General features: G+C 42.5%; 1 protein-coding gene and 1 non-coding gene across 4 annotated transcripts in view; one reads left to right on the top strand and one right to left on the bottom strand.

The window, feature by feature from the left end:
• Nucleotides 1-26533, top strand: part of EGFLAM (EGF like, fibronectin type III and laminin G domains) — a 191806-nt gene that overhangs the window by 119762 nt on the left and 45511 nt on the right. For all 3 annotated transcript variants that reach the window (XM_070476597.1, XM_070476598.1, XM_070476599.1), the window contains exons 8-13: nucleotides 9873-9988; nucleotides 10584-10902; nucleotides 11558-11658; nucleotides 13084-13184; nucleotides 15362-15506; nucleotides 18942-19131. In XM_070476597.1, the coding sequence (XP_070332698.1) occupies nucleotides 9873-9988; nucleotides 10584-10902; nucleotides 11558-11658; nucleotides 13084-13184; nucleotides 15362-15506; nucleotides 18942-19131 (972 nt within the window). The remainder of the gene's footprint in view (nucleotides 1-9872; nucleotides 9989-10583; nucleotides 10903-11557; nucleotides 11659-13083; nucleotides 13185-15361; nucleotides 15507-18941; nucleotides 19132-26533) is intronic.
• On the bottom strand, nucleotides 25836-25942 carry LOC139038318 (U6 spliceosomal RNA). Its single transcript, XR_011491311.1, has one exon. It is a non-coding gene; the product is annotated as a U6 spliceosomal RNA (small nuclear RNA).

Genomic DNA, 26533 nt, shown 5'->3' on the forward strand with positions numbered 1-26533 from the left:
TTTGTGGGACAGGGAGGAGTGAAGAAAACCATTCAGCATTCTTGCAGACCCTCTGAGTCCCCGTGTCACCAAGGCTGATGTTGGGGTTTTGAGGATGCTCAACGATTCACACTTCCTCTCTTTGTCCATTTTCTGAACCAGTTGAGAAATAATAAACTCAGAAGATACAGAATGGAATACCTTCCATAATTATGGTAAAGGCGGGATCAGAGAACAGTGTTTACTCTTAAGGCACAAGCTCCCTTTTGCCCAGTCCAGCCTATGGAACCCACCTGAGGGAAAGTTTGGACTTGCAGAGAGGTCACTTTTAATATCTACCCACGTCACTGCTTTCTGCTTGTCGAGGCGGAGAGGGAAGGTGAGGGGGGGACCCATTTGCCCGCAATTCCTCCTCGCCTCTCAGGTCCTTTGATAGGTTAGCTTCACTCAGTTTGGAAATATGGACCAAATACTTCTACTCAGCATCTGTCTCTGCCTCTGTAGGGAGGTGAAAGGTTGGCCAAGCATCCAACAGTATTTCAGGAAACTATTCTCATGATTACAGCTTCAGAAGTGGAGAATGAGTGTTCCTTTCTCATCCTTCATAAGAGTGATTAAGAAAAGGGTCCCAAATACAACCTGGTTCTTATGAATGAAGATGAACTCTGATGAATGATAGCTCACATCATCTAGGAGGCTTATAATATTGAACAGAGTTACAATCCCCAAGGTGTGTAACTTCTGTGCTGAGCTAACTCCTTTTTTCCTTTTTATCCACGTAAGTGAAATTCCCTAGTTGTTTCTTTTTCAAACGTCTCTTGGAGTAACATATGCCTGTAATATGTCTAAATCAGAAGTGTAAACTTTAGGGTCACAGAATGTTAGTGCCGGCAGGTCATCAAATCCAATCCAATTCCTTATTTTATTAGAAAACATGAGACCCAAGGAGATTAAATGACTCATTCAAGGTCACACAATCACTTATGTCAGTCTCTCTCCTAATTATTGGTTTCCATGACTAGGGTATTTCCAACTATATCATGTTGATACATCCGAGAAAACCTGTATAAACTCTATAAAAACAAGCACATAGGTTTTTAAAACATAAGTCATCCCTTAATATAGAAATTTGTCTTTTGTTTATCAATTTTCCTCATGGCAATAACCCTTAAACTTGTTTTGTATTCAGTCAATGATTTGACTATTCTCGTTCTAAATAAATGGCTCTTTTTTTTAATGTTCTCTTTTCCTAATTAACAAAGTGCCAAGTGGAGAGAGATAAGTTATGCACTTTAATTACAATAACCCCAGGCTATGGGGAGAATGCTTATCACTGGCTTGGACTGCGTGTTCTGTGCTCACTTAGAAACAGCATTGGCAAAATCTTCAGAGAAGCAGTGCATTTGAGATCTGAGGTGGTGGGGTCATTAGGAAACTGGAGTGGGGATCTTCATTCCAGCTGTCTCCATGCTGTACTGTCTCATCCTCTCTCTGCTCATTTCCTTCCTATTAAAAATGGGAAGTGGTGATGATTGTGAGAGACGAGAAGAGATGCCGCAACAAGTACTGGAGTGCAGTATCAAGAGTGCAGAATTCTAGATCCGCTCTGCCACTGATGAGCTGTCTCTCTGGGCAAGTCACATGGTCTCTCTGAGCCTCAGCTTACTCCTCTGTGAAACTGACTTGTTGTGCTTGCCAGTCTCCAAGGTCTTTCTACACAAGTTAAGATGTCTTTGACTCTAAGACTTTGTAATTCCACATTCTCATCCCACTCTTATCTCACACCCTTTGTTTCCCCAAACTGAACAGTAACCTCTGGCTTCAAAGAGATATGTTACGTACAGTGTCAGACAGAAGCAATGATTATAGAGACTAAGTAAATGTGTTCATTGAACAAGACATGTCTTATTTTCCTTGTCAAAATGAGAGGAGAATCTGGAGTCATTTGTGTTCTCATCATGGTACCATTTCACAGCTGTGGCAATGGTCCTTTCCTTTAAGAGTTTCCTTCAAGGTAGAGTTTCCTTCCTAGGATGAGTTAAGGGGCAGGATGAGGACTCAGTTACCTTCACCCCTATCCCTGGCTCCACTATATCCATCTGGCTGAAATGCCTTATATACTTGATGTCGAGACATTTGTATGCTAGAGGATTCTGTGTGTCAAATTAGGGGTCGTACAGCCTGCTTCTGGTCTCGAGTTTTCCACTCATGAGATGCATGACCTTATATTAAGTCACATCTCTTCTGTGGCCTGAGTTTCCACATTTATGAAATGAGAATTTTGGACCCGATGGTCTTCCAACTCTAAACATCTGGTTCTGAGCTGGGGAAAGAGACAGGAATGGTGACAGTCTGGGGAGAATGTCTTTGGATTTGGGGGCAGCGTCTCACCACACTGGGACTTGTCCCCAGTATTCCGCCACTTAAACAGACCTGGCCAGGTGGGCTAGGACAGGGCAGAGACAGACTGCCTCTGCAGTGCCGTGCTGTGGTATGAGTGTCTCCTATGCCTGGTGGGGGTCTTAGCTGTTGGCGAATGTGTGAAGCGTTATTTAAATGGAGGATAGGGAGGCGAATCAAGAAGTCTAAAATACAGTTCCTGCCCTCAGGGCATTCACATGTGAGTTGAGAAACATCAGGATTCCAGAAAGTGTAAATACCATTTTAAATATGCATTGAGTTCATTTAAGTATGGATGCTTATTCTGAGCCCAGGATTAGAGACATATCTGTGGGTGAACAGCTCCACCAAGGAGAAGATGGAAGTATTATTCTCTAGGACTTGGCTGCTCCATCTTTTCTGGAGTCACCATTTTTCCCCCAGAATAGTCTGATGTTCTCTTTTTAAAATATTACTTGATTTTGGTCTTTGGATGATACATATTCAGCTCTGTCTCTACAGAGTGCGTGCAACTGGAAGGGTAGGTAAACTACTTATTATGATACAGGAGAAGGGAAATTAGGTGATGTGGAGAAGAGCATTAACCAAAGTCTCAGGGTAAGAAAACAAATTGTATTCACGAAACAACTAGTAGACCAGTTTGGCCATTGAGACTTTGGAAGAGGGGAGGAAAATGTCAAAATTACAATTTGGAGTCAGATCATAAGTGGCATGTGAGTGAAATTTGCTCAGTTCTGTCCGACTCTTTGCGACCCCATGGACTGTATAGTCCATGGAATTCTCCAGGCCAGAATACTGGAGTAGGTAGCCTTTTTCTTCTCCAGGGGATCGTCCCAACCCAGGGATTGAACCCAGGTCTCCCACATGGCAGGCAGATTCTTTATCAGCTGAGCCACAAGTGAAGCCCAGGAACACTGGAGTGGGTAGCCTATCCCTTCTCCAGTGGATCTTCCCGACCCAGGAATCAAACCGGGGTCTCCTGCGTTGCAGGCAGATTCTTTACCAACTGAGCTATCAGGGAAGCCCCATAAGTGGCATAATGTAATCAAAAAGAGACTAAGGATAAAGTTGTTTACTGTCTGTGTGCCTTTGAGCAAGTTATTTAATCTTCCTCAGTTGACATCTCCACATGGTAAAATGTTAGTAATAATACCAATTTCACAGGATTTGGCAAGGATAATAGAAAGAATATATGCACAGCTCCTGGCACAGTAAAAATAATCAATAAATGTTAATTTTTTAATTCCCAGACTCTCCATAGTGGTTTCTTCTCTTACCAGCAATGGGAAAACGGTGACCAGACAAACCTGGCTTTCAGTTAGGCCAGACCTAACTGAAAACCTTTTTTTTTTTTTTTTTGAAAAAGACAAAGTCTTTTGATCTTAGTCAAACCACTTAACTTCCCTGACTTCAATTTACTTATCTGCAAAGTGAAATCTACCATACTTACACTGCAGGATTATTTTAAAGTTTAGGGATGTATGATGTGTAGCACCCAACAGTACCTGTCTGTATGACAGAGGCAGTGGGTTTCCATAAACAGTGGTGATGGGATAAGGGAGGAAAAAGAGGAGTTGTGATCTTTGTTGTTTTCAGTCGCTCAGTCATGTCTAACTCTTTGTGACCCCATGGACTGCAGCATGCCAGGCTTCCCTGTCCTTCACTATCTCCCTGAGATTGCTCACACTCATGTCCATTGAGCTGATGATGCCATTCCAACCATCTCATCCTCTGTCAGCCCATTCTCCTCCTCCCTTCAATCTTTCCCAACATCAGGGTCTTTTCAAATAAGTTGGCTCTTTGCATCTGTGGCCAAAGTGTTGGAGGTTCAGCTTCAGCATCAGTCCTTCCAATGAACACCCAGGACTGATCTCCTTTAGGATGGACTGGTTGGATCTCCTTGCAGTCCAAGGGACTCTCAAGAGTCTTCTCCAACACCACAGCTCAAAAGCATCAGTTGTTCAGCGTTCAACCTTCTTTATGGTCCAACACTCACATCCAGACATGACTACTGGAAAAACCATAGCTTTGACTATATAGACTTTTGCCGGCAAAGTTCTTTGCTTTTTAATATGTTGTCTGGGTTTGGAACAGTTTTTCTTCCAAGAAGCAAGCGTCGTTTAATTTCATGGCTGCAGTCCCATCTACAGTGATTTTGGAGCCCAAGAAAATAAAATCTGTCACTGTTTCCATTGCTTCCCCATGTATTTGCCATGAAATGATGAAACGGGATGCCATGATCTTAGTTTTTTGAATGTTGAGTTTTAAGACAGCTTTTTCACTCTTTTCTTTCACCTTCATCGAGGCTCTTTAGTTCCTCTTTACTTTCTGTCATAAGGGTGGTATCTTCTGTTTATCTAAGGTTATTGATATTTCTCCTGGAAATCTTGATTCCAGCTTGTGCTTCATCCAGCCTGGCATTTCGAATGATGTGCTCTGCATATAAGTTAAATAAGCAGAGTGACAATATGCAGCCTTGAGGTACTTCTTTCCCAGTTTAAACCAGTCCATTTTTCCATATCCAGTTCTAACTGTTGCTTCTTTACATGCATGCAGATTTCTCAGGATGCAGGTAAGGTGGTCTGGTAGTCCCATCTCTTTAAGAATTTTCCAGTTTGTTGTGTTCCGCATAGTCCAAGGCTTTAACTTAGTCAGTGAAGCAGAAGATGTTTTCCTGAATTCTCTTGCTTTTTCTATGATCCAGTGGATGTTGGCAATTTGATTTCTGGCTCTTCTGCCTTTTCTAAATCCAGCTTGAACATTGGGAAGTTCTTGGTTCACATACTATTGAAGCCTAGCTTGGAAAATTTTGAGTATGACCTTGCTAGCATGTGAAATGTGTGCAATTGTGTGGTAGTTTGAACATTCTTCGGCATTGCCTTTCTTTGGGCTCGGAATGAAAATGAACCTGTCCCAGTTTTATGGCCACTGCTGAGTTTTTCATATTTTCTGGCATTTGAGTGCAGCACTTTAACAGAATCATCTTTTAGGATTTGAAATAGCTCAGCTGGGATTCCATTGCCTCTGCTAGCTTTGTTCATAGTGATGCTTCCTAAGGCCCACTTGACTTCACACTCCAGGATGTCTGGCTCTAGGTGATTGATCACACCATCGTGTTTATCCAGGTCATTAACATATTTTTTTGTATAGTTCTGCTGTATATTCTTGCCACCTCTTCTTAATATCTTCTGCTTCTATTAGGTCCATAGTATTTCTGTCCTTTATTGTGCCCATCTTTGCATGAAATCTTCCCTTGGTATCTCTAATTTTCTTGAAGAGATCTCTAGTCTTTCCTATTCTACTGTTTTCCTCAGTTTCTTTGCACTGTTCACTTTGTTTAGTCTCCAAGTCATGTCCGACTCTTTTGCAACTCCATGGGCGGTAGCTCACCAGGCTCCTCTGTCCATGGGATTTCCAGGCAAGAATACTGGAGTGAGTTGCCATTTCCTTCTCCAGGATTGTTCACTTCAGAAGGCTTTCTTATCTCTCCTTGTTATTCTTTGGAACTCTGCATTCAGATGGGAATATCTTTCTTTTTCTCCTTTGCCTTCCACTTCTCTTCTTTTCTCAGCTATTTGTAAGGTGTCTTCAAACAGCCATTTTCCCTTTTTGCATTTCTTTTTCTTGGGGATGGTTTTGATCACGTCCTGTACAAGGTTACAAACCTCCGTCCATAGTTCCTCAGGCTCTCTGTTTATCAGATCTAATCTCTTGCATCTATTTGCCATTTCCACTGTATGATTGTAAGCGATTTGATTTAGGTCATACCTGAATGGCCTTTCCCTACCTTCTTCAATCTAAGCTGAATTTTGCTACAAAGAGTTCATGATCTGAGTTACAGTCAACTCCTGGTCTTGTTTTGGCTGACTGTATAGAGTTTCTCCATCTTTGGCTGCAAAGGATATAATCAATCTGATTTTGTGATCATTGAGATTCTTGAATTCTTGACCAAAGAGCCTGAACATCTGTTTTGTAGACAGTGGGAGTCTGAAAATGTTTTTCCAGGTAGAGCATTATAAGATGAAATGCAGAGACTCTTGACATACATGAGAATAGTATTATGTAACAATGAGTAGAATGTGCAGGGGGCAGGAGTGAGCATCCTGGAGGTACAGAGACCCACCTACTGAAGATAAAATCCTTCTTTCTCCATGCATGTGCTATATTAATTCTTTTATTACCGTTTGAATTCTTTCTAATGAAATTCAATAATTCTGAAAATATAAAAGAGACAAAGATAAAATCGAGAGTGATGAGGGTGAGACGAAAGAGACAGGGAGAGAAATAGAAAGACACAAAGATGCAGAGAGACGGAGAAGGGGGAGCTGTCCCCAGGGGCTTCTTGGATGTTTGTGTGTAGACATCTGGCACATAGCTGTGCTGGCTGGATGCAGGTGGCTTGAAAGAATTTGCATCTAGGTATAAATCTGGCACCAACAGGCTTGAATTTTCAGCTGACATGTGGGCTGCTTTAAATAAAACTAGGAAACTGGTGTGGAGGTGGTGAGAAGAGCTCCACCAAGACATGCCTCATACCTGAGAAGAGGACCTTCCCTGCCATCTGTGGATCACCTGCAGACCACGTGCTCCTCTTCATAAGACAGGAGAAGATGTCTGGTCAGCAGTGTGCCCTCTGAGCAGGCTTCCCACACTCCCTTCCTGTCGTTTCCTTCAGTTTCGTGGTCAATCTACTTGCTATTTTTCTTAGAGGAGGGTGAGTTTGCTTTTACAAGGAAGGTGTTATTTATTTACAAGGAAGGCTTAGTTTATTCTGAAAGCAGATTTGTCTTTAAATTCAATTATGTTTTTAATGTCATTTTTCTTTCTTTTTACTAGTCATTCAATAACTAATGAGCATCAGTGACCTACAAAAGTGAGTTTCTGTTGCCAGAGTTGTTGCAGCCATAAAGTTCAGCGCCTGGTGTGTCTGAATTAGGGATGGCCCCTGGTACCTGTGCTTACCCTAAACCACCAGGAGGACTTGGGGGCGCTATGGAGCAGCACTTTGAAAGACTCTCAGATCTGGGCGCAGGGCTTCCTGTGTGTAGCCTAAATTGGGACTTCGGATCAGTAGATTTTTCTGGATGACAGTTGAGTAAAACTGTTAATCTGACCATCCCCTAAGGAACAATACGCTGTGTTGTCCCCTACAAGTTTTTCTCAGCCCACCTTTCAGTTTTGAAAGATCTTCCTGTCCTATGGATGGAAATGGTTGAGAACCAAGATGTCGCATGGGACCCCCTTTTTTTTTCTGGATGTGTTTGCTGTAGTATAATGTCTCTTTCTTATTTTAAAGAACTTTTAATGAAATATCTCGTACATCAAAAGTATATTTATACATATATTAGTTTATGCTTTTGTATACTGTATAAATGCTCATGGGTATCCAGCACCTACCTTAAGAAATAGAATATTTTAGAGTACTTTCAAAGATCCTGTATGTCAAGTTCATTCATAGTCCTCTTCTAACCTTCCCCAGGTATTTTTGATCATTGCCTTGTTTTTCTTTTCTTTTTTTAAAAAAATTTATTTATTTGGCTGCATCAAGTCTTAATTGCAGCACCCAGGATCTTCATGTGGGGTCTTTTTCATTATGGCTCACAGGCTCAATAGTTGTGGCACATGGGCTTAGTTGCTCCACTGCATGTTGGGTCTTAGTTCCCTGACCAGGGATTGAACTCACATCCCCCGTATTGCAAGGTGGCTTCTTAACCACTGGGCCACTAAGGAAGCCCCCTGCTCTACCTTACTTAAGAGTTTAAACCACATACACAAGGGGTCTTCCATATTGATCTGTGGTTGGTTGAATCCATGGATGCAAAACCTGCAGATACCAAGGGCCAATTGTGCTCTGGCATTTTATATAAAGAACTTGAGCATCTGCAGATATTGGTGTCTGAGTGGGTCCTGTACCCTCACCAAAAACATACATGTATGTTTGTGTTAGTTGCTCAATCATGTCCAACTCTTTGCAGTCCCGTGGACTATAGCCCGCCAGGCTCCTCTATCCATGGAATTCTCTAGGCAACAATACTGGAGTGGGTTGCTATTCCTTTCTCCCAACCTGAGGATCAGAAGGGTCTCCTGAATTGCAGGTAGATTCTTTATTGTCTGAGCCACAAGGGAAGTCTGCATGTGTGTATGTATCCTTAAATAATATATAATTTTTCTTGCTGCTGATTTTTATATAAGTGGCATCAAACTGATATGTTCCAGTTTCCAAATGCAAAAGCTTGCATTTTTCTGCATAAAATCATGTGAGATTAAACCATGTTGATGCATTAAATGCCTCAACTAAATGTTTATCCAATGCCTCAACTAATGCCTCAATTAAATGTTCGTTCATCTTCCCTGTCACATAGTATTCCACTCCATACCATTCTCTGTTGATAGATATTTGGGGTGTTACTGTTATTATAAATAGCAAATTTGGCAGGTTCTTTTTTACTATTATAAATTACGATGTTGCAAACATGTTATGCTCCTGTCTCCTGGTACACATGGGAAAGATTTTCTCCATATTTTGTAAGTGGGAGTGAGATTGCCAGGTCAAAGGGTATGAACATTTTCTACTTCATTAAGTATTCCTATGTGTTTTGCAAACAGGATATACCAGTTTCCACATCTAACATCAGAGTATGAGTCTCCATTGATTCTATCCTTGGCAGTACATTTTATACTTTTAATTTTTAATTATGAACATATGATAGCACATTTACAAGAAACTTGAAAATTACGGAACAAGGTTACTTATAGTTCCACTATATGTTACAATTAGTTTTTTTAAGTAGATAAATTAAGGTTTTTAGTTGGAGTTTCAATATTGAAGTCTCAAAAATTAATAGAACACATGTACATTCTATTATAACTTCTCTGTAACAGAAGATTCTTCTATTACAGAGAAGTAGAATGATATAGTAGATCTGAAAAGCACTATGAACCAATTCAACAATTAAGATTTATACAATTTTCACACAACAGTAAGATACAAATTCTGTTCAAGTTCCCATAGACTGTCAACTAGCAGACACTGGAACATATCCAGGGACATAAAACACAGTGCAAAAATTTCATGGTCTAAAGGTAGCAATACATTTTTTTTTTTCAGGTCCTGCTGTGCAGCATGTAGGATCTTAGTTCCCCAAACACGGAGTGAACCCGTGCCACCTGCATTGGGAGTGTAGAGTCTTAACCACTGGGCCACCAAGGAGATCCCCTTGGCAATATATTTTATTGTCTGACTTTTGTCTTTGCCAGTTTTGTTGGTGTAAAATGGCAGCTCTTTCTGCTTTTTATGGGCTTTTCCTTGATTACTTATGAGATTAAATGATTTTCATATTTTTGGCTCAGCATTGCTTCCTCTTCTGTGTTGAATTCCTTGTGTGTTTCTGATGTATCTCCATCCATTCAGTACGGCTATATATGGGCTATGTTAGGGTAGAAAAGGGGGCAAAGGCACGTGCTGACTGCAGGGTGCTGCTTTCTCTCCGAAGGTCCCGAGGAATCAGGAAGTGGGCGCTATGGACCCCATTATGCAACCGACACAGAGGCTGGCGAGGATGATGACACATTGGGAGATGACTTAGATTTGGATATTTCCTTTGAGGAGGTAATAAGAAGTCTTGCTTTATAAACTTGGGTGTTTTTGTTTCCTTGCTGAACAAAGCGGTTTAGTCAATGGACCACGAACATCTTACTTCAGAGTTACTTAAATTGGCTCATTTGCTTTTAAAGCTTATTTATTTCCTCTGACTATTAGTCTCCAGGTGATCGTAAATGAATAGTAACTAGATACAAACTATGCCAATGTTCTAAAGTCACCCCTGCTTGCTGACTTCACCATTTGGCAAAAGCATATTTAGATTCCAAGCAAGTGAAATTTTATAAAGTCAGTATTTATAAGGAAATGAACAGTTCCTTGAAAAAGTAATGTGCCTTAATGATGTTGTAATAAAGATAAGTCATGTAATATCAGTTTTAGCACTGATTTTCTGAGTAATACAAGGGAAGGTACTTAAAATTCTTGAGCCTGAAGTTCTTTATCCATAAACTGGAGTCAGTACTATTTGCCGTCTCTACCTCCCAAGGTTTTGGGAAATATCAAAATAACTGTAGTTTCGTGTATTAGACATCAACCATAAATAAGGCAGTCTAATTACTGTGCTCCATGTTGATCCTGAACTTCTTTGTCTTTCTGTCTTTAGGTTAAACCACTTCCTGCTATCAAAGAAGGGAATAAGAAATTTTTCGTGGAATCCAAGATGGCACCTAGACCGAACCCGATGACTGTTTCTAGGCGTGTCCCCCCAACCCCAGCATCTCTCCCCACAACTGCGGTGGCTCCCCAGCCCACGCCAATGGACCGGAAAGGAAAGGCTGGTGTGGCTATGATGCCAAGGCTTTTTGACATGTCTTGTGATGAGACTCTTTGCTCTGCTGACAGCTTTTGTGTCAATGACTACACCTGGGGGGGCTCTCGATGCCACTGCAACCTGGGCAAAGGCGGTGAGAGCTGCTCAGAAGGTAGGTGCTTGGGGGAGTGGCTGGGGACATGGTGGTGACCCTGCAGGGAGCCAGAGAGCAATACTGCAGTTCACACAAGGTTCCTTCTTGTCCTTTTCCTAAGACAAGCCCCTTCTTCCATATTTTAGTTATTAAACTAGCTAGTTAGCCATACAGGGCAAGTGTGAGTCTTCCATTGCTTCTAGTTGAATAGCAGCCCTATTTCTGTATGTGCCAAACATGTAGTCCTTTTGGAGCAATGCATAAATCATCCCAATGGCACCTTGGGGGTGAGTTTACTTTTGTGACACCTCTTCTAAAAAAAAATACAGCAGAAATCTGTGCATGAAGGTTAGGAAGGATACTAGTTGAGCCAACGTATATTACACAGTTCTACAATGTGAAGTAGGTGTCAGTGGCCTTAAAGCCACTGATTTCTTTTTAGAGTGGCAAGTAACAATCTCCAAAGATCTGATTTCTCCCTAAGAACTTCAGAAGCTCAATGCCCCCAGGAATGAGAATCCTAGGGGTAAAGGGTAGAGAAATGATGATGGATAGGCTTAACAGACTATCAGGGGTTTTTACTTAATAACATCCAAGCAATGGTGTTGTGTATTGATGTTTTGCATTTGAAGAAGTGAGCAAACAGCATTCTTTTGTCTTTTTCTTTTTTCAGATATTGTTATACAATATCCTCAGTTCTTTGGTCATTCCTATGTAACCTTTGAACCTTTGAAGAACTCTTACCAGGCATTTCAAATTACTCTTGAATTTAGGGTAAGAAGGATTAATCCTTTGTTGAGTGACTGTTGGACATCTTAATGCAACAGTGTGCTGCATCAAAGGGAGAAGGAGAAGGGGAGAGGAAGCAGAGGGTAAACCCATTCATAGGGCAGCAAGAATGACGGTCACATTTGCACACTCAAGGGCAGCAGCAAAGGGAGAGTGATTTGTGTGTGTTACTGAACTATGGAAACGGCTGGTCTGAAAGTGCCCAAGGAGAATGTTTGGGTTCCAGCCATATTTCGCATGTTGACCTAAAAGTTGAGAATTACATTTCATTCAGCAGATTTGCTGAGGACTTAAAGGGCTTTTCTGGTGGCTCAGATGGTAAAGAATCTGCCTGCAATGTGGGAGACCAGGGTTCAATCCCTGGGTTGAGAAGACCACCTGGAGAAGGAAATGGCAACCCACTCTAGTACTCTTGCCTGGATAATTCCGTGGACAGAAGAGCCTGTTGGGCTGTAGGTCCCAGAGAGTTGGACCCAACTGAGTGACTAACACTTTCACACTTCAAGCCTAATAGCTCTGAGGAACTATTCCCTGGGCACAATGTCTTCATCAAGTCCATCAAATAAAACATAATTCTCAACTCTTAGGTTGTGCTTTTTTTTTTTCAGTTGACTTTCATAATCATGACCAGGCCAGGATTTCAGAAGGCATAAATGCGTTCTTCATCCCCAAATCCCTTTTAGTAGAAGCCCAAACAACCTTCCTTGTTATGACTGCCCCTGCACAGATAGAAAAATAGCTATATGCAACCCTGGCACATGGAGACAGCCCAATAGATGCTCTCCGATCTGAATCAGCTGCAGTGCCTTCAGCTTAAAGGGATTCTTTTGGGTATCTCAGATGACAGGAATAGGTTTGGAGATGTGGAAACAAGTCCCCTTTAAGGTCAGAGTGTTGAGAATCCACAAGATGACTTGTCTCAGTCTAGGACCGGCAGCATGGGTGAAAACCAAACTAGTCCATGGTCTGCTTGTATTGTCATGTTCTCCCAATGCAAGGAAAGATGGAAGTTTGCTTGGGAAGTTAAAAAATAAAAGGAGAAACTGGAATGCCCTTTGACAAGAATAGGATTTGATGAGGATGAGAGCAGCCCCTGTGGGACCACGGTCTCTGTGCACACAGTCTCCTGAGGCTCTGCTGGTGGATCCAGGAAGAGTAAAGAGTGGGTCAGATATGGGGCCGCCTTCCTCTCACGTCACTGCCAAGTTCCTCATACACTGTTTATATCCCTGCCCCCTGTTTATTGAAAATGAACTAGAACTATGTACCTGGGAATTAATTGGAGTCATGCATGCTTATAAATAGGACCTCAGTGGAGATGCTCAAGTTTCGTATCCATGAGTGTTTCTGGGTGGTCCTCTGTGGAAGAGGAGATGCTCGTTGTTCATGTGGCTTTTGTTTGTGTAACAGGCAGAGGCGGAGGACGGCTTACTACTCTACTGCGGGGAGAATGAGCACGGGAGGGGGGATTTCATGTCCCTGGCTGTCATCCGGCGCTCTCTCCAGTTCAGGTAATTCCTGGCAAAACCCCCTGGAATGTTCAATGCTACCCTACAATATGTTTTCCTTTCTGTACTGTGAACAAAACCTATACTCGATTTATAGTATAAATAAAGGAACTGTGTATTATGGAGCCTGGACCAGTCTACTAAATACTGGAGTATCAAGATTGCAGGGTAAGCTCCGAAATTTGAATCTGGAACCTTGTAATCATTCATTCACTCAACAGCAAATGTTTTCTTGAGCCCCTGCATGTACCTGGCATTGCTGTACTGCCTGGGGATGCAGCGGTGAGCCAAAGCCCATCAAGTTCCTTCTTTCCCGGAGCTCTGGTGGATGCGATGGGAAGAAGGCTGGGACCTTCTTGTCCCCTGCAGTAGATTCAGCTGACAGCCACGGAGCCCAGAGAGGAGCCCACAGCCTCCTGGAGGTTCCTAGAGACTCAGACCGTATCCTCATCTTTCCTCCAGACTGGGATGGACTGTTTGACTTACCTCCTCTGCCCTGATCATTTGTGTCCCAGTGCATCTTGGAAGCCACCCACCTTTGGTTTCTGTGTGGTTTTCTGGAGGCGGAGTTCTGTGGATGTGCGAGTGTTTTAATCATCCTCACAGAGGTGTACATAGGACTATCTGGTGAGGTCAGCCAAGTGCTTCTCCATGGCTTACTGGTCAAGATCCCCATGGTAACATTCCCTGACGACCTGACCTTCCACAAGTGACTTAACCTCTCCAGCTCTGTGGTACCTCCCAACATTACTGTGAGGATTAAACGCATTAATACACAAGAGTACTTAGAGCAGTGCCTGAACCATAGCAAGCACTCAGTAAGCACCAACCATTATTGTTTTTTGATCACTTCAGCACAAACATTACTTTTGGTTAAGACAGATAAGACTGTCTGTGAAGCATTCCACATGGGGTAGAAAATGCCCCGTGCCCCCTGCATCCTTTGCTAAATGCATTGGTTGATGGGAGATTGAGTTCAGCTAGTAGGATGCAGGGCAGTGGTCCCTAACCTCGTGAGCTCTAACGCTTGGAGGATCTGAAGGACTTCCGCTCGCCCTGCTGGTTATTTGCTAGTAGCAGCTGTCCATCTCTGCACCTCCTACTGTGTGATTCTGAGATCACCCCCTCTAGGTGAGCCAGTTCTGCAATGCCTCTCCAGCCCGTTCCTGTCTGTTGAGGATCAGGAGACAAAGGGAGGCCATGAGAAGCAGGCTGCAATTAGTGCGCATCCTGAAAAGGACAGCCTCGGGACCCAAGGGGGAGGTGCTATGGTGGCTGCTTAGAACTTGGCTGGACAGGGTCAGGATTCTAGATGTCAGGCATAGTGACCGGAGGGCACCCCAGGACATACGGAGGTTGGGAAAAAAAAAAAAACAAGAATAATGCAACTGTCTGAGAATGCTCATTCTCCACCCACACCCGCTCTGAGCCGCAGCTTCCCATGGAAACCACACCTGCACTCAGGCCCAGCTGAACACAGATGGCAGTGCTGCCCAGCTTGCCAAAATAAGTGTGAAGACTCGTTTTTGGGTTTTTTTTTTCCCAACATTTTATTAATATCACTGAGGCTGTCATTTGGGAGTTGTGGGAAGTCCCCAGAGAAATCCCCGGATGCAGAGTGACTCAAGCTCTAATTCTCCTCACCTTGAAACCATGTTTGGTATCCGGCCATCCCTGAGAAGGAGAGAGAGAATCATAGCTGCCCAGGATTCTCTAAGCTACAGAGAAAGTCGGGTTGAAGGAGGCCCCACGTTGAAAGGTTCTATGGGCAGATTAAGACAAGACTGAGGTGGTTCTAGGGAAGAGGTGTCTTCCTAAGGAAGTTTTTCTGTATGTGGATTTAAACAGCCATTGATATCCATAAGCCTAACTCTGAACAGACTGGCTCTCAGGGAAGCTATTACTGCCCTGGAAGTGATGTCCATTGAGTCTGAACACAGTAGTGAGCTTTCCTGGTAGCTCAGCTGGTAGAGAATCTGCCTGAAATATGGGAGACCTGGGTTCATTCCCTGGGTTGGGAAGATCCCCTGAAGAAGATAACAGCTACCCACTCCAGTATTCTGGCCTGGAGAATTCCATGGACTGTGTAGTCCATGGGATTGCAAAGAGTTGGACACGACTGAGCAACTTTCACTTGCACTTTGATCTAAGAGTTTTCCTTTTCTTTTCTTCCCCCACAGGTTTAACTGTGGAACTGGGGTCGCCATCATTGTAAGTGAGACCAAAATCAAACTCGGGGGCTGGCATACTGTTACGCTCTACAGAGATGGGCTGAATGGACTGCTGCAGCTGAACAATGGCACACCGGTGACAGGCCAGTCCCAGGTGAGTGCGCCACACTCCCGGCCTCTGCCCAGCACTCCGGGAGGGTCCCGCTGCAGAGACCTGGCAGGTGGACTGTTTTGCATGGTATACACAGGCAACCCAGCTCTGATGTGCCCCTGTCAGCTTTTCCATTGAAGGTGAGCTTTCAGGGCTCATGTCCTTCCCACATCTACCAAGGAGGGGGGCTCATTCACTGAATATGACTGAATATGGCCGACATCCTGGCCCTGGGTGCACTGGAACATGCAGAAGGCCTTGTTCCTGAGGACATGTTCTTTTTCTACAAGAACGTCAAGGCCAGAGGCGGAGGAAGACCCCTATTGGAAGAGTTGAAGCCATATTATTAGAGCCAAACATAAAGCTTGCTTTTAAGGCAGAGGTGTTGCAATCCTGTGGCTGTAGAAAATCATCCCGAGAGGTTCACTTGGTTCAATATGCAGGCATAATCCATTCATCCACCTTTTTTGGGGCCATGATTATAGGAAGTGGTAAAACAATTCAACTGTTGGGCTACTCAGCACATCACCTAGGTATTCACATGTTTGTCATGCTCTGAGCAATTTGAGGACTGTGTTCAGAATAAATAGTTTGGATTAGCAACCTGCCAAGGAACCAAGTCTGTAATTATAATCAGGCAGGTGTTTGTATTCTCTGAGGAAAAAAGTAGCAAAAAAGCCTTTGTGTATATGTGTGTAGCTTTCTCCTTCCTAGGCTCTTCATATTCTTTGCTGACAAGACAAGTTGTATAAAGGGTCATGACTTGCTACTAAAAAAAAAAAAATAGAAAAAATAAACCTCATCATTTGGATCCCAGTGGTTCCAAAGGAATAAGAATACAAATGTAGTGAATGTGAATCCAAGAAGATCATTATACAGATATACATATATTTCTAAGGAAGGGAAAGAGAGGATAAATGCACTGCTGACTTAATAAATGCCAGAACAATGGGCCTACTATGGTTAAAATTAAATTTGATAGAAATAAAGAAGCTTTGAGCTTGGGTTCAAAATACTAACCTTAATACAAGGTGGAGAAGCTGTAACAGAAGAAACACATGTATAAGTATCATATAGTTTAAAACAAGGGAATTCAATGAAGGTTAATAAATAGGGCCATATGATAACAACATGCTAAAGAAATTATAGGTTACATTAATAAAGGCATAGCATCTAGAAAAATGGAGGTGATAATCCTATTCTATTCTGATGCCTATGTATATAGTTTGCAGTACTCTAACAGTTGGGAAGATCCTCTGGAGTAGGAAATGGTAGCCCACTCCAGTATTCTTGCCTGGAAAGTTCCATGGACAGAGGAGCTTGGCAGGCCATAGTCCATGGGGTCACAGTCAGTCAGACATGACTGAGCATGCACAACAGTGATTCTAGTCCTCAGATAGAATTGCCTTCAGAGGATATGATTTATTGAATATAATAATTAATTACAAAAGGTATATAGTTTTGTGGATACTCAGGGTAACATCTGCCTCTCTACTACCAGGATTTGCTAAGCAAGTTGTATAAGTCAGACTGCAAGTGTAGAGTGTTTAAGAAACTGTCTTGAGAGATAGTGATCCGTTTTAAGTCAGGATCATACCTGAGTTGATGAGTCTATGCAAATGATTCACTAAGAAAGGAATTCCATAGGAAACCTGTGATAGAAGGGATTAAAATGAACAAGGGAGTCAGTAAGAATGAGATCTAAGGCAAAGTTTACCAGGATCTGGCATTAGCCTGATCCTACAGGGGAGTTCTGGAGTGTAAGTTGTACCTCAGAGCAGTGCCAACCCAAAGCAACAGAGTTGGACTTTCACACTTAATCACCCATTAAAACCTGTTAAGAGCTGTGCTGAGGGAATGCAAATTCTAGTACCACCAGTTCTTTCCATAGGCAGGCAATACAGGCTTCAGAGACCCAAAGGTAACCCTCATTAGAGGAAGATAAAGGCTAGGCTCAAAGGCTATTGTCTGGGTTGTTTTGAAGGGAGCCTCAGAGGAGCTATTCACCCCTATGGTGCACTTAATGCTCCAGAAAAGAAGAAAAGGATTTAGCTGTTGGGCTCCTGCTGTGGTCCTGGATCAGGGAATGGGGTCAGAGGACGGGATGAAATGAGGATGGGATCCAAAAGAAGTAAATCCTGAGGATCTTGATGAAATAAGTCAACCAGACACTCAATTCACCTAACAAAAAATGTAAATAATTAACCCTTAAAATCCACTGTAAATATGTCAAAGCTGCCTAGCTCACATTTAATATATTATTTATAAATGATTCTTATCTATTCATTAGAAAAGATAAAGAAATGATTAGATGTTTTACTTATTGATAACAAATGTATAAAGGGTAAAGATTACTTTTCAGTGGCTTACATTCTGGAAATTTTATAACTACTGGCAGCATGCCTTTACCCAGCCCTTCTCTAGATCCTTTAATTCAAACAAATGAGATATTTCTGCAATAAAAAACAAATAACCACGAGCACCTTAATTTTGTCCCTCTTCATGTTCAACTCTGTATTTTATAACCTCAAAACCTACAATCCAGATTGTGGTTTAGTCTAAGATTGGAAATGTCCCTACTTAGCTGTAATAAGACTTTAAAAAAAAAACGTATCCATGAGCAGATTTCAAAATATTTTGCAACTCAGTCAGTCTTGGCAATTTCCCTCTCTCTCACAAATGCCTCTTGCAGGATCTAGTATAAAGGTGACCGGGATAGTAAAAGGGTAAACGTTAGCCCACATATACACAAAATTAGTATTATCACCTTTGGAGACACAGAATAGTCCTATGGCCCATCCAAGATACACAGTAAATTGGTGTCAGGACTGGAAAGAGAAAGTTTGTTTTGGATGCCCAGCACGGTACATTGCCTGTTGGCTTACTCCGGCTTTGACTGACCTTTCTTTCCCTTCGAGGCATTCCAAAGTCATCCCTTCTCAAAACACAGCTCTCTGAGTTCCCAATGCTAACTGTGGGTTTAATTTTACAGTAGGACAATGACTTAAAGATAAATATGGGTGGAAAAATATTCATAAATTGGATATATGGGTATCCATAGACATTCACATATATATGATGAATGGATAAAGAAGATGTGGTAATATATAGCTTCCCTGTTGGCTCAGCTGGTAAAGAATCTGCCTTCAGTGCTAGAGACCTGGGCTCAATCCCTGGGTTAGGAAGATCCCCTGGAAAAGGGAAAGGCTATCCACTCCAGTATTCTGGCCTGGAGGATTCTATGGACTGTATAATCCATGTGGTCGTATGGAATACTACTCAGCCATAAAATGAATGAAGTTCTGTCATCTGCAGCAACATGAATGGACCTAGAGATCATCATACTGACATTAAATTGCATCTTAATCGTGTCCCTCATCTGGCGTGTTGTAGCTTTTGACTTTGTTTAGTGAGTTATGGTTTCCATCTTTCTTAAAGGGCAAGTACAGTAAAATTACCTTCCGGACACCCCTCTATCTTGGTGGAGCTCCCAGCGCTTACTGGTTGGTGAGAGCAACAGGGACAAACCGAGGCCTTCAAGGCTGTGTGCAGTCACTCACTGTTAACGGGAAGAGAGTGGACTTGAGGCCCTGGCCACTGGGGAAAGCACTCAGCGGGGCCGATGTGGGTAAGTGGTTGAACGTGGGTGGTATGCTCCGGTGGATTGCTTTTCTGGTTTGGGTCGAGGATGGTTAATACAGAGCCTCAGGAGGGAGGTGAGCTGAGAAGTGAGGTTGGTGGTCTGCGGACATGATGACCTTGACTCTGAACACCAAGACGTGGGAAATAAGACCAAGGGTGCACCGAACCCTTGGTTGTGGCCTGCTGCCATCTTGGCCTTCTTCAAGAAATGCAGTCTGGTCCCATCTGATGAGGCAGTGACAGTTGAGCCCTTCTACCCTTCTTCATTCAGTCCAGTGGAAAAACCAACACAATAATGTGGAAAGATCTTTTGTATACTCTCTGCTTCTAAAAGAAGTGGTCACATTCTAATTTTGACCACTGTGCCACATGCATTGTTGTAGCCCTCTCATTTACCTCTCACACTGACTCTAGGAAGTAGAAATTATTACTACATTTATTTTATACAAGAAGGCACTGGGCCTTGTAAAAGTTGAAGAATTTACCCAAAACAGGGTAGAACTAGGTTTGTGGGGGTTTTTTCTATTTTCTTTTTCTTAAATTAAGACTTGACTAAGTAATTTAAGGTTCACAGTAAAATTGACGGGAAGGTGAAGAGATTTCCTATATGCCCTCTGTCCCCACACGTGTTATATCCCCTTCCCCCAATATCAACATCCCCCATCAGAGTGTTTCTGGTGTGCAGCAAAGTGATTTCGTTATACTTATATACAACAATTGGCGTTTGTTAATCCCAAACTCCCAATCCATCCCTCTCCCACCCCTCTCCTCCTTGACAACCACAAGTCTGTTCTCTATGTCTGTGAATCTGTTTCCGTTTTCTAGAGAAGTTCATTGTTTTGTATCTTAGAATCCACATGTAAGTGATATCATATGGTATTTGTCTTTCTCTGTCTGACTTACTTCACTTAGTATGATAATCTCTAGGTCCATCCATGTTGCTTCAGATGACAGAACTTCATCCTTTCTATGACTGAGTAGTATTCCATTGTATATATACATGCCACATCTTCTTTATGTATTCATCTGCCATTGGACATTTTGGTTGTTTCTATGTCTTAGTTTTCATAAATGATGCTGCTATGAACAGAGGAATGCATGTATCTTTTTGGATTATAGTTTTGTCCAGATATATGCCCAAGAGTGGGATTACTCAATCACATGGTAGCTCTATTTTCAGTTTTTTGAAGAACCTCTATACTGTTTTCCACAGTAACTGCACCAATTTGCATTCCTATCAGTAGTGAAGGAGGGTTTCCTTTTTTCCACACTCTCTCCAGTATTATTATTTGTATACATTTCAATGTTTGGTCCATTTTTAATTGGGTTGTTTATTTTCTTATTACTGAGTTTTAAGAGTTCTTTATATGTTTTGGATACAGTTCTTCATCAGATGTGTTTTTTGTAAATATTTTCTTCCAGTCTGGTTTGTCTTCTCAGTCCCTGACATTGTCTTTCAGAGAGAAGAAGTTTTTAGTTTTAATGAAGTTTATCTTATCAATTATTTCTTTCACAGATTGTACCTTTGGTATTATATCTAAAAAGCCATCACCTTACCCAAGGACATCTAGGTTTTCACCTATGTTATCTTCTGTGAGTTTTATAGCTTAATGTTTACACTTGGGTCTGTGATCCATTTTGAGTTAATTTTTGTGAAGTTTGTAAGGTCTGTGTCTAGATTCATTTTTTGTGTGTGTGATTGCCCAGTTGTTTCAGAACCATTTGTTGAAAAACCTAAGATTGCTTTTAAAGCAATAAGGACATTTATTCCATAACTGAAGGCAGCTGATAGATAATTTTAAGGTTGGTTAATTCAGTGACTGTTTTAGTCGGTTAGGGCCACCGTAACAAAATACCACAGACTAGGTGATTTAGACAGCAGAAATTCATTTTCGCACAGCTCGGGAGGCTGGAAATTCAGGATCAGTACGTTGGCAGGTTTGGTTCCTCCCGAGGCCTCTCTCCTTGGCTTGTTGGTGACCATCTTCTCACGGTGTCCTCGTGTGGCCTTTCGTCTCTGCTGGACGCCCCGTGTCTCTCCCGCTTCTAATAAGGACACCAGTCAGATTGGAGTAGGGCTCACTCACATGACTTCAGTTAAACCTTAATTACCTTCCAAAAGGTGGTATCTCCAAATACAGTCCCATTGGGAGTTAGGGCTTCAACCTATGAACTTGGGGAGGACATGGTTCAGTCCCTCATAGTGACTCAGGAATGTCAGATCTCTGGGTTGGTGTCTCTGTGGTTCTCTTGTTTTTCACTCATAATCCCAAGATGGTGCCACAACTCTGAGCATCATATCCTCATACGACATTGTCGTGGCAAGATATGGCAAATCCTTTTCTTGGGTCTCTGTTCTCCATCTTGAAGATGTTCTTCTGAAAGAATGCATGATGAATACCACATACCTGCAGCCTAGGCTTTACTGTCACATTTGGCTGCATTTGCTTTACCACATGGGCTTCCCTGGTGGCTCAGCGGGTAAAGAATCTGCCTGCAGTGTGGGAGACCTAGGTTCGATCCCTGGGTTGGGAAGATTCCCTGGAGGAGGGCTTGGCAAGCCGCTCCAGTATTCTTGCCTGGAGAATTTCACAGATAGAGGAGCCTGGCAGGCTGCAGTCCCTGGGGTCACAAAGAGTTGGACATGACTGAGCCACTAAGCATGCACGCACACATGCTTCTCCATGTATGATCCTATTCCACCCTCTCTCCATTCCTGGATCAGAGCTGTTTGGTACTCATAACTCCAGGTATAGTTGGTTTATTTTGTTTCCTTGTTTTTATAGCTGATTAGCTGAGCACCTGCTACTTATACCCACCATTTGGAATAACTTTATTCTCCTCAAAATAAAAGCTGTGACAAACCTTGACAGCATATTAAAAAGGAGAGACATTAATTTGCCAACAAAAGTCCGTATAATCAAAGCTATGGTTTTTCCAGTAGTCATCTACAGATATGAGAGTTGGACCATAAAGAAGGCTGAGTGCCAAAGAATTGATGCTTTGGAACTGTGGTGTTGGAGAAGACTCTTGAGAGTCCCTGGACAGCAAGGAGATCAAACCAGTCAATCCTAAAGGAAATCAGTCCTGAATATTCATTGGAAGGACTGATGCTGAAGCTGAAGCTCCAATACTTTGGCCACCTGATGGGAAGATCTCACTCATTAGAGAAGACCCTGATGCTGAGGAAGACTGAAGGCAGGAAGAGAAAGGGACGACAGAGGATGAAATGGTTGGATGGCATCACCGACTCAATGGACATGAGTTTGAGCAACTCTGGGAGATGGTGAAGGACAGGGAAGCCTGGTGTGCTGTAGTCTATGGGGTCACAAAGAGTTGGACATGACTGAGTGACTGTAACAACCTCGAAATTCCTACAGTAGGTGCTATGATTAGCCTCAATGTTTACAGATGAGAGCTGGTGCTTCACAACAGTTAAGTAACTTGCCTAAGGTCACACAGCTAGTAGATGGTAAAGCTGATGGTGACCTCAGTAATTCTGGCTCAGTGTCTGTCCTCTTAACCACATCTGCCACATCAAAGCCTCCTGAACTGGCTTCAAATTGCTTCCTTCTACTTTTCTTACTCCTAAAGGTGATACTGAAATTAAAAGATGCTTACTCCTTGAAAGGAAAGATATGACCAACCTAGACAGCATATTAAAAAGCAGAGGCATTACTTTGCTAACAAAGGTCCATCTACTGAAGGCTATGGTTTTTCCAGTTGTAATGTATGGATGTGAGAGTTGGACTGTGAAGAAAGCTGAGCGCTGAAAAATTGATGCTTTTGAGCTATGGTGTTGGAGAAGACTCTTGAGAGTCCCGTGGACTGCAAGGAAATCCAACCAGTCCATCCTAAAGGAGATCAGTCCTGGGTGTTCATTGGAAGGACTGATGCTGAAGGTGAAACTCCAATACTTTAGCTACCTCATGTGAAGAGTGGACTCATTGGAAAAGACCCTGATGCTGGGAGGGATTGGGGGCAGGAGGAGAAGGGGACAACAGAGGATGAGATGGCTGGATGACATCACCAACTTGATGGGCATGAGCTTGGGTAGACTCCAGGAGTTGGTGATGGACAGGGAGAGCTGGCGTGCTGTGATTCATGGGGTCGCAAAGAGTCAGACACGACTGAGTGACTGAACTGAACTGAACTGAAAGATGATACTATTGTTAAAAATACAAACAATCAAGTTTACTTGAAAGGAAAAGATTACTTCCTTCTTGTTATTCCCTATGTTACTTTTCCCCTCAATTGATCACTTAGTCAAGCAAACAGTCAACAGTAATAACTAGAACGATTATAAAGGCACCCACTGTGGTAATGTAGGAACCAGCAGGCCCACCAGAAGTCTCCGGTGGTGTAGAAGGGTCTGAACTCTGAAGCCGGGTTGCCTGGATTTGGTAGATCAAATCCAGGTAGTTACCTGGTTCGGGACTCAGTAGCCCATCTTTGGGATTCCCTGGTGGCTCAGATGGTAAAGAGTCTGCCTACAATATAGGAGACCCGGGTTTGATTCCTGAGTTGGAAAGATACCCTGGGGAAGGGAATGGCTACCCACTCCAGTATTCTTGCCTAGAGAGTCCATGGACAGAGGAGCCTGGTGGGCTACAGTCCATGGGGTCGCAAAGGTGATACCACTGATACTACAAACAACAGAGTTTACTTGAAAGAAAAAGATTACTCTTCTCTTGTTATTCCCTATCTTACTTTCTCCAACTGAGAAACTAATACTTTTGCCCCATCTATAAACAGTAACTGCCTTTATAAGAGTGTCTTGTCTAGATGAGTCATGGTGCATATAGAGTACTTAGAATAAAGCCTCGCACATAGCAAATATGTTGTAAATGTTTCCTGTTGTTAATATTATTATTATTAATAATAATGTGGCTTCAGTTTATTAACAACAATAATCACAAGGTATAAGCTGTTACTTCTTTCTTCATTGAACTATCAGGGACATAGCCCTGAAGGACAGGTCTGGTAATCTCAGGGCTGCAGAAACCTTTGACAAGAAGTTAAGAAGTTGCAAATTTGAGCAAGGGCCAATTCCTGACAGTGTTTTAAATTCTACAATACCAGCCTCTCCACTGAGTTGATAAGGCAGGAGGGTCCACCTTGCAGGCTCTGGGCTCCCTGAGCGTGTGAAAAGTGAAGTGAAGTGAAAAGTCGTATCCAACTCTTTGAGACCACATGGACTGTAGCCCACCAGGCTCCTCCATCCATGGAATTTTCTAGGCAAGAGTATTGGAGTGGGTTGCCATTTCCTTCTCCAGGGGATCTTCCCGACCCGGGGATTGAACACAGGTCTCCCGCATTGCAGGCAGACACTTTACCATCTGAGCCACAGGGCTCCCTGGGCATCAGTTCAGTTCAGTCGCTCAGTCGTGTCCAACTCTTTGCAACCCCATGAATCACAGCACGCCAGGCCTCCCTGTCCATCACCAACTCCTGGAGATTACTCAAACTCATGTCCATTAGTCAGTGATGCCATCCAGCCATCTCATCCTCTGTCGTCCCCTTCTCCTCCTGCTCGCAATCCCTCCCAGCATCAGGGTCTTTTCCAATGAGTCAATTCTTTTTTTTTTTTTCCATTTATTTTTATTAGTTGGAGGCTAATTACTTTACAATATTGTAGTGGTTTTTGTCATACATTGACATGAATCAGCCATGGATTTACATGTATTCCCCATCCCGGTCCCCCTCCCACCTCCCTCTCCACCCGATCCCTTTGGCTCTTCCCAGTGCACCAGGTCCGAGCACTTGTCTCATGCATCCAACCTGGGCTGGTGATCTGTTTCACCCTAGATAATATACATGTTTCGATGCTGTTCTCTTGAAACATCCCACCCTCGCCTTCTCCCACAGTCCACAAGTCTATTCTATACATCTGAGTCTCTTTTTCTGTTTTGCATATAGGGTTATCATTACCATCTTTCTAAATTCCATATATATGTGTTAGTATACTGTAATGGTCTTTATCTTTCTGGCTTACTTCGCTCTGTATAATGGGCTCCAGTTTCATCCATCTCATTAGAACTGATTCAAATGAATTCTTTTTAATGGCTGAGTAATATTCCATGGTGTATATGTACCACAGCTTCCTTATCCATTCGTCTGCTGATGGGCATCTAGGTTGCTTCCATGTCCTGGCTATTAGAAACAGTGCTGTGATGAACATTGGGGTGCACGTCTCTTTCAGATCTGGTTTCCTCAGTGTGTATGCCCAGAAGTAGGATTGCTGGGTCATATGGCAGTTCTATTTCCAGTTTTTTAAGAAATCTCCACACTGTTTTCCATAGTGGCTGTACTAGTTTGCATTCCCACCAACAGTGTAAGAGGGTTCCCTTTTCTCCACACCCTCTCCAGCATTTATTGCTTGTAGACTTTTGGATAGCAGCCATCCTGACTGGCATGTAATGGTACCTCATTGTGGTTTTGATTTCCATTTCTCTGATAATGAGTGACGTTGAGCATCTTTTCATGTGTTTTTTAGCCATCTATATGTCTTCCTTGGAGAAATGTCTGTTTAGTTCTTTGGCCCATTTTTTTATTGGGTCATTTATTTTTCTGGAGTTGAGCTGGAGGAGTTGCTTATATATTTTTGAGATTAATCCTTTGTCTGTTGCTTTGTTTGCTATTATTTTCTCCCAATCTGAGGGCTGTCTTTTCACCTTGCTTATAGTTTCCAAAAATATGGAACGCTTCACGAATTTGCGTGTCATCCTTGCGCAAGGGCCATGCTAATCTTCTCTGTATCGTTCCAATTTTAGTATATGTGCTGCCAAAGCGAGCACTCCAGTGAGTCAGTTCTTCACATGAGGTGGCCAAAGTATTGGAGTTTCAGCTTCAGCATCAGTCCTTCCAATGAATACCCAGGACTGATCTCCTTTAGGATGGACTGGTTGGATCTCCTTGCAGTCCAAGGAACTCTCAAGAGTCTTCTCCAACACCATAATTCAAAAGCATCAATTTTTTGGCACTCAGCTTTCTTTATAGTCCAACTCTCGTATCCATACATGACCACTGGAAAAACCATAGCCTTGACTAGATGGACCTTTGTTGGCAAAGTAATGTCTCGCTTTTTAATATGCTATCTAAGTTGGTCATAACTTTCCTTCCAAAGAGTAAGTGTCTTTTAATTTCATGGCTGCAATCACTATCTGCAGTGATTTATGGGCTTATTATTATATGAATCTTAATGGCAGGCATTGGTCACATGACCTTTTTTCATTTCTTCCCATTTTTTTTTTCCTCTGTGATAGAACAGGGCTAGCTATCCTTTCTCACCCTCCCTATTTGCTTCCCTTTGAGTGTGTTCTGTTGAAGTCCAAGTTCCTATAAGTTAACGTGGTCTCAGCACAGTGGAGACTGGGCTCTTATAAACA

Source organism: Odocoileus virginianus, chromosome 14 (genome assembly GCF_023699985.2).
Source record: "Odocoileus virginianus isolate 20LAN1187 ecotype Illinois chromosome 14, Ovbor_1.2, whole genome shotgun sequence".
NCBI classification, from domain to species: domain Eukaryota; kingdom Metazoa; phylum Chordata; class Mammalia; order Artiodactyla; family Cervidae; genus Odocoileus; species Odocoileus virginianus.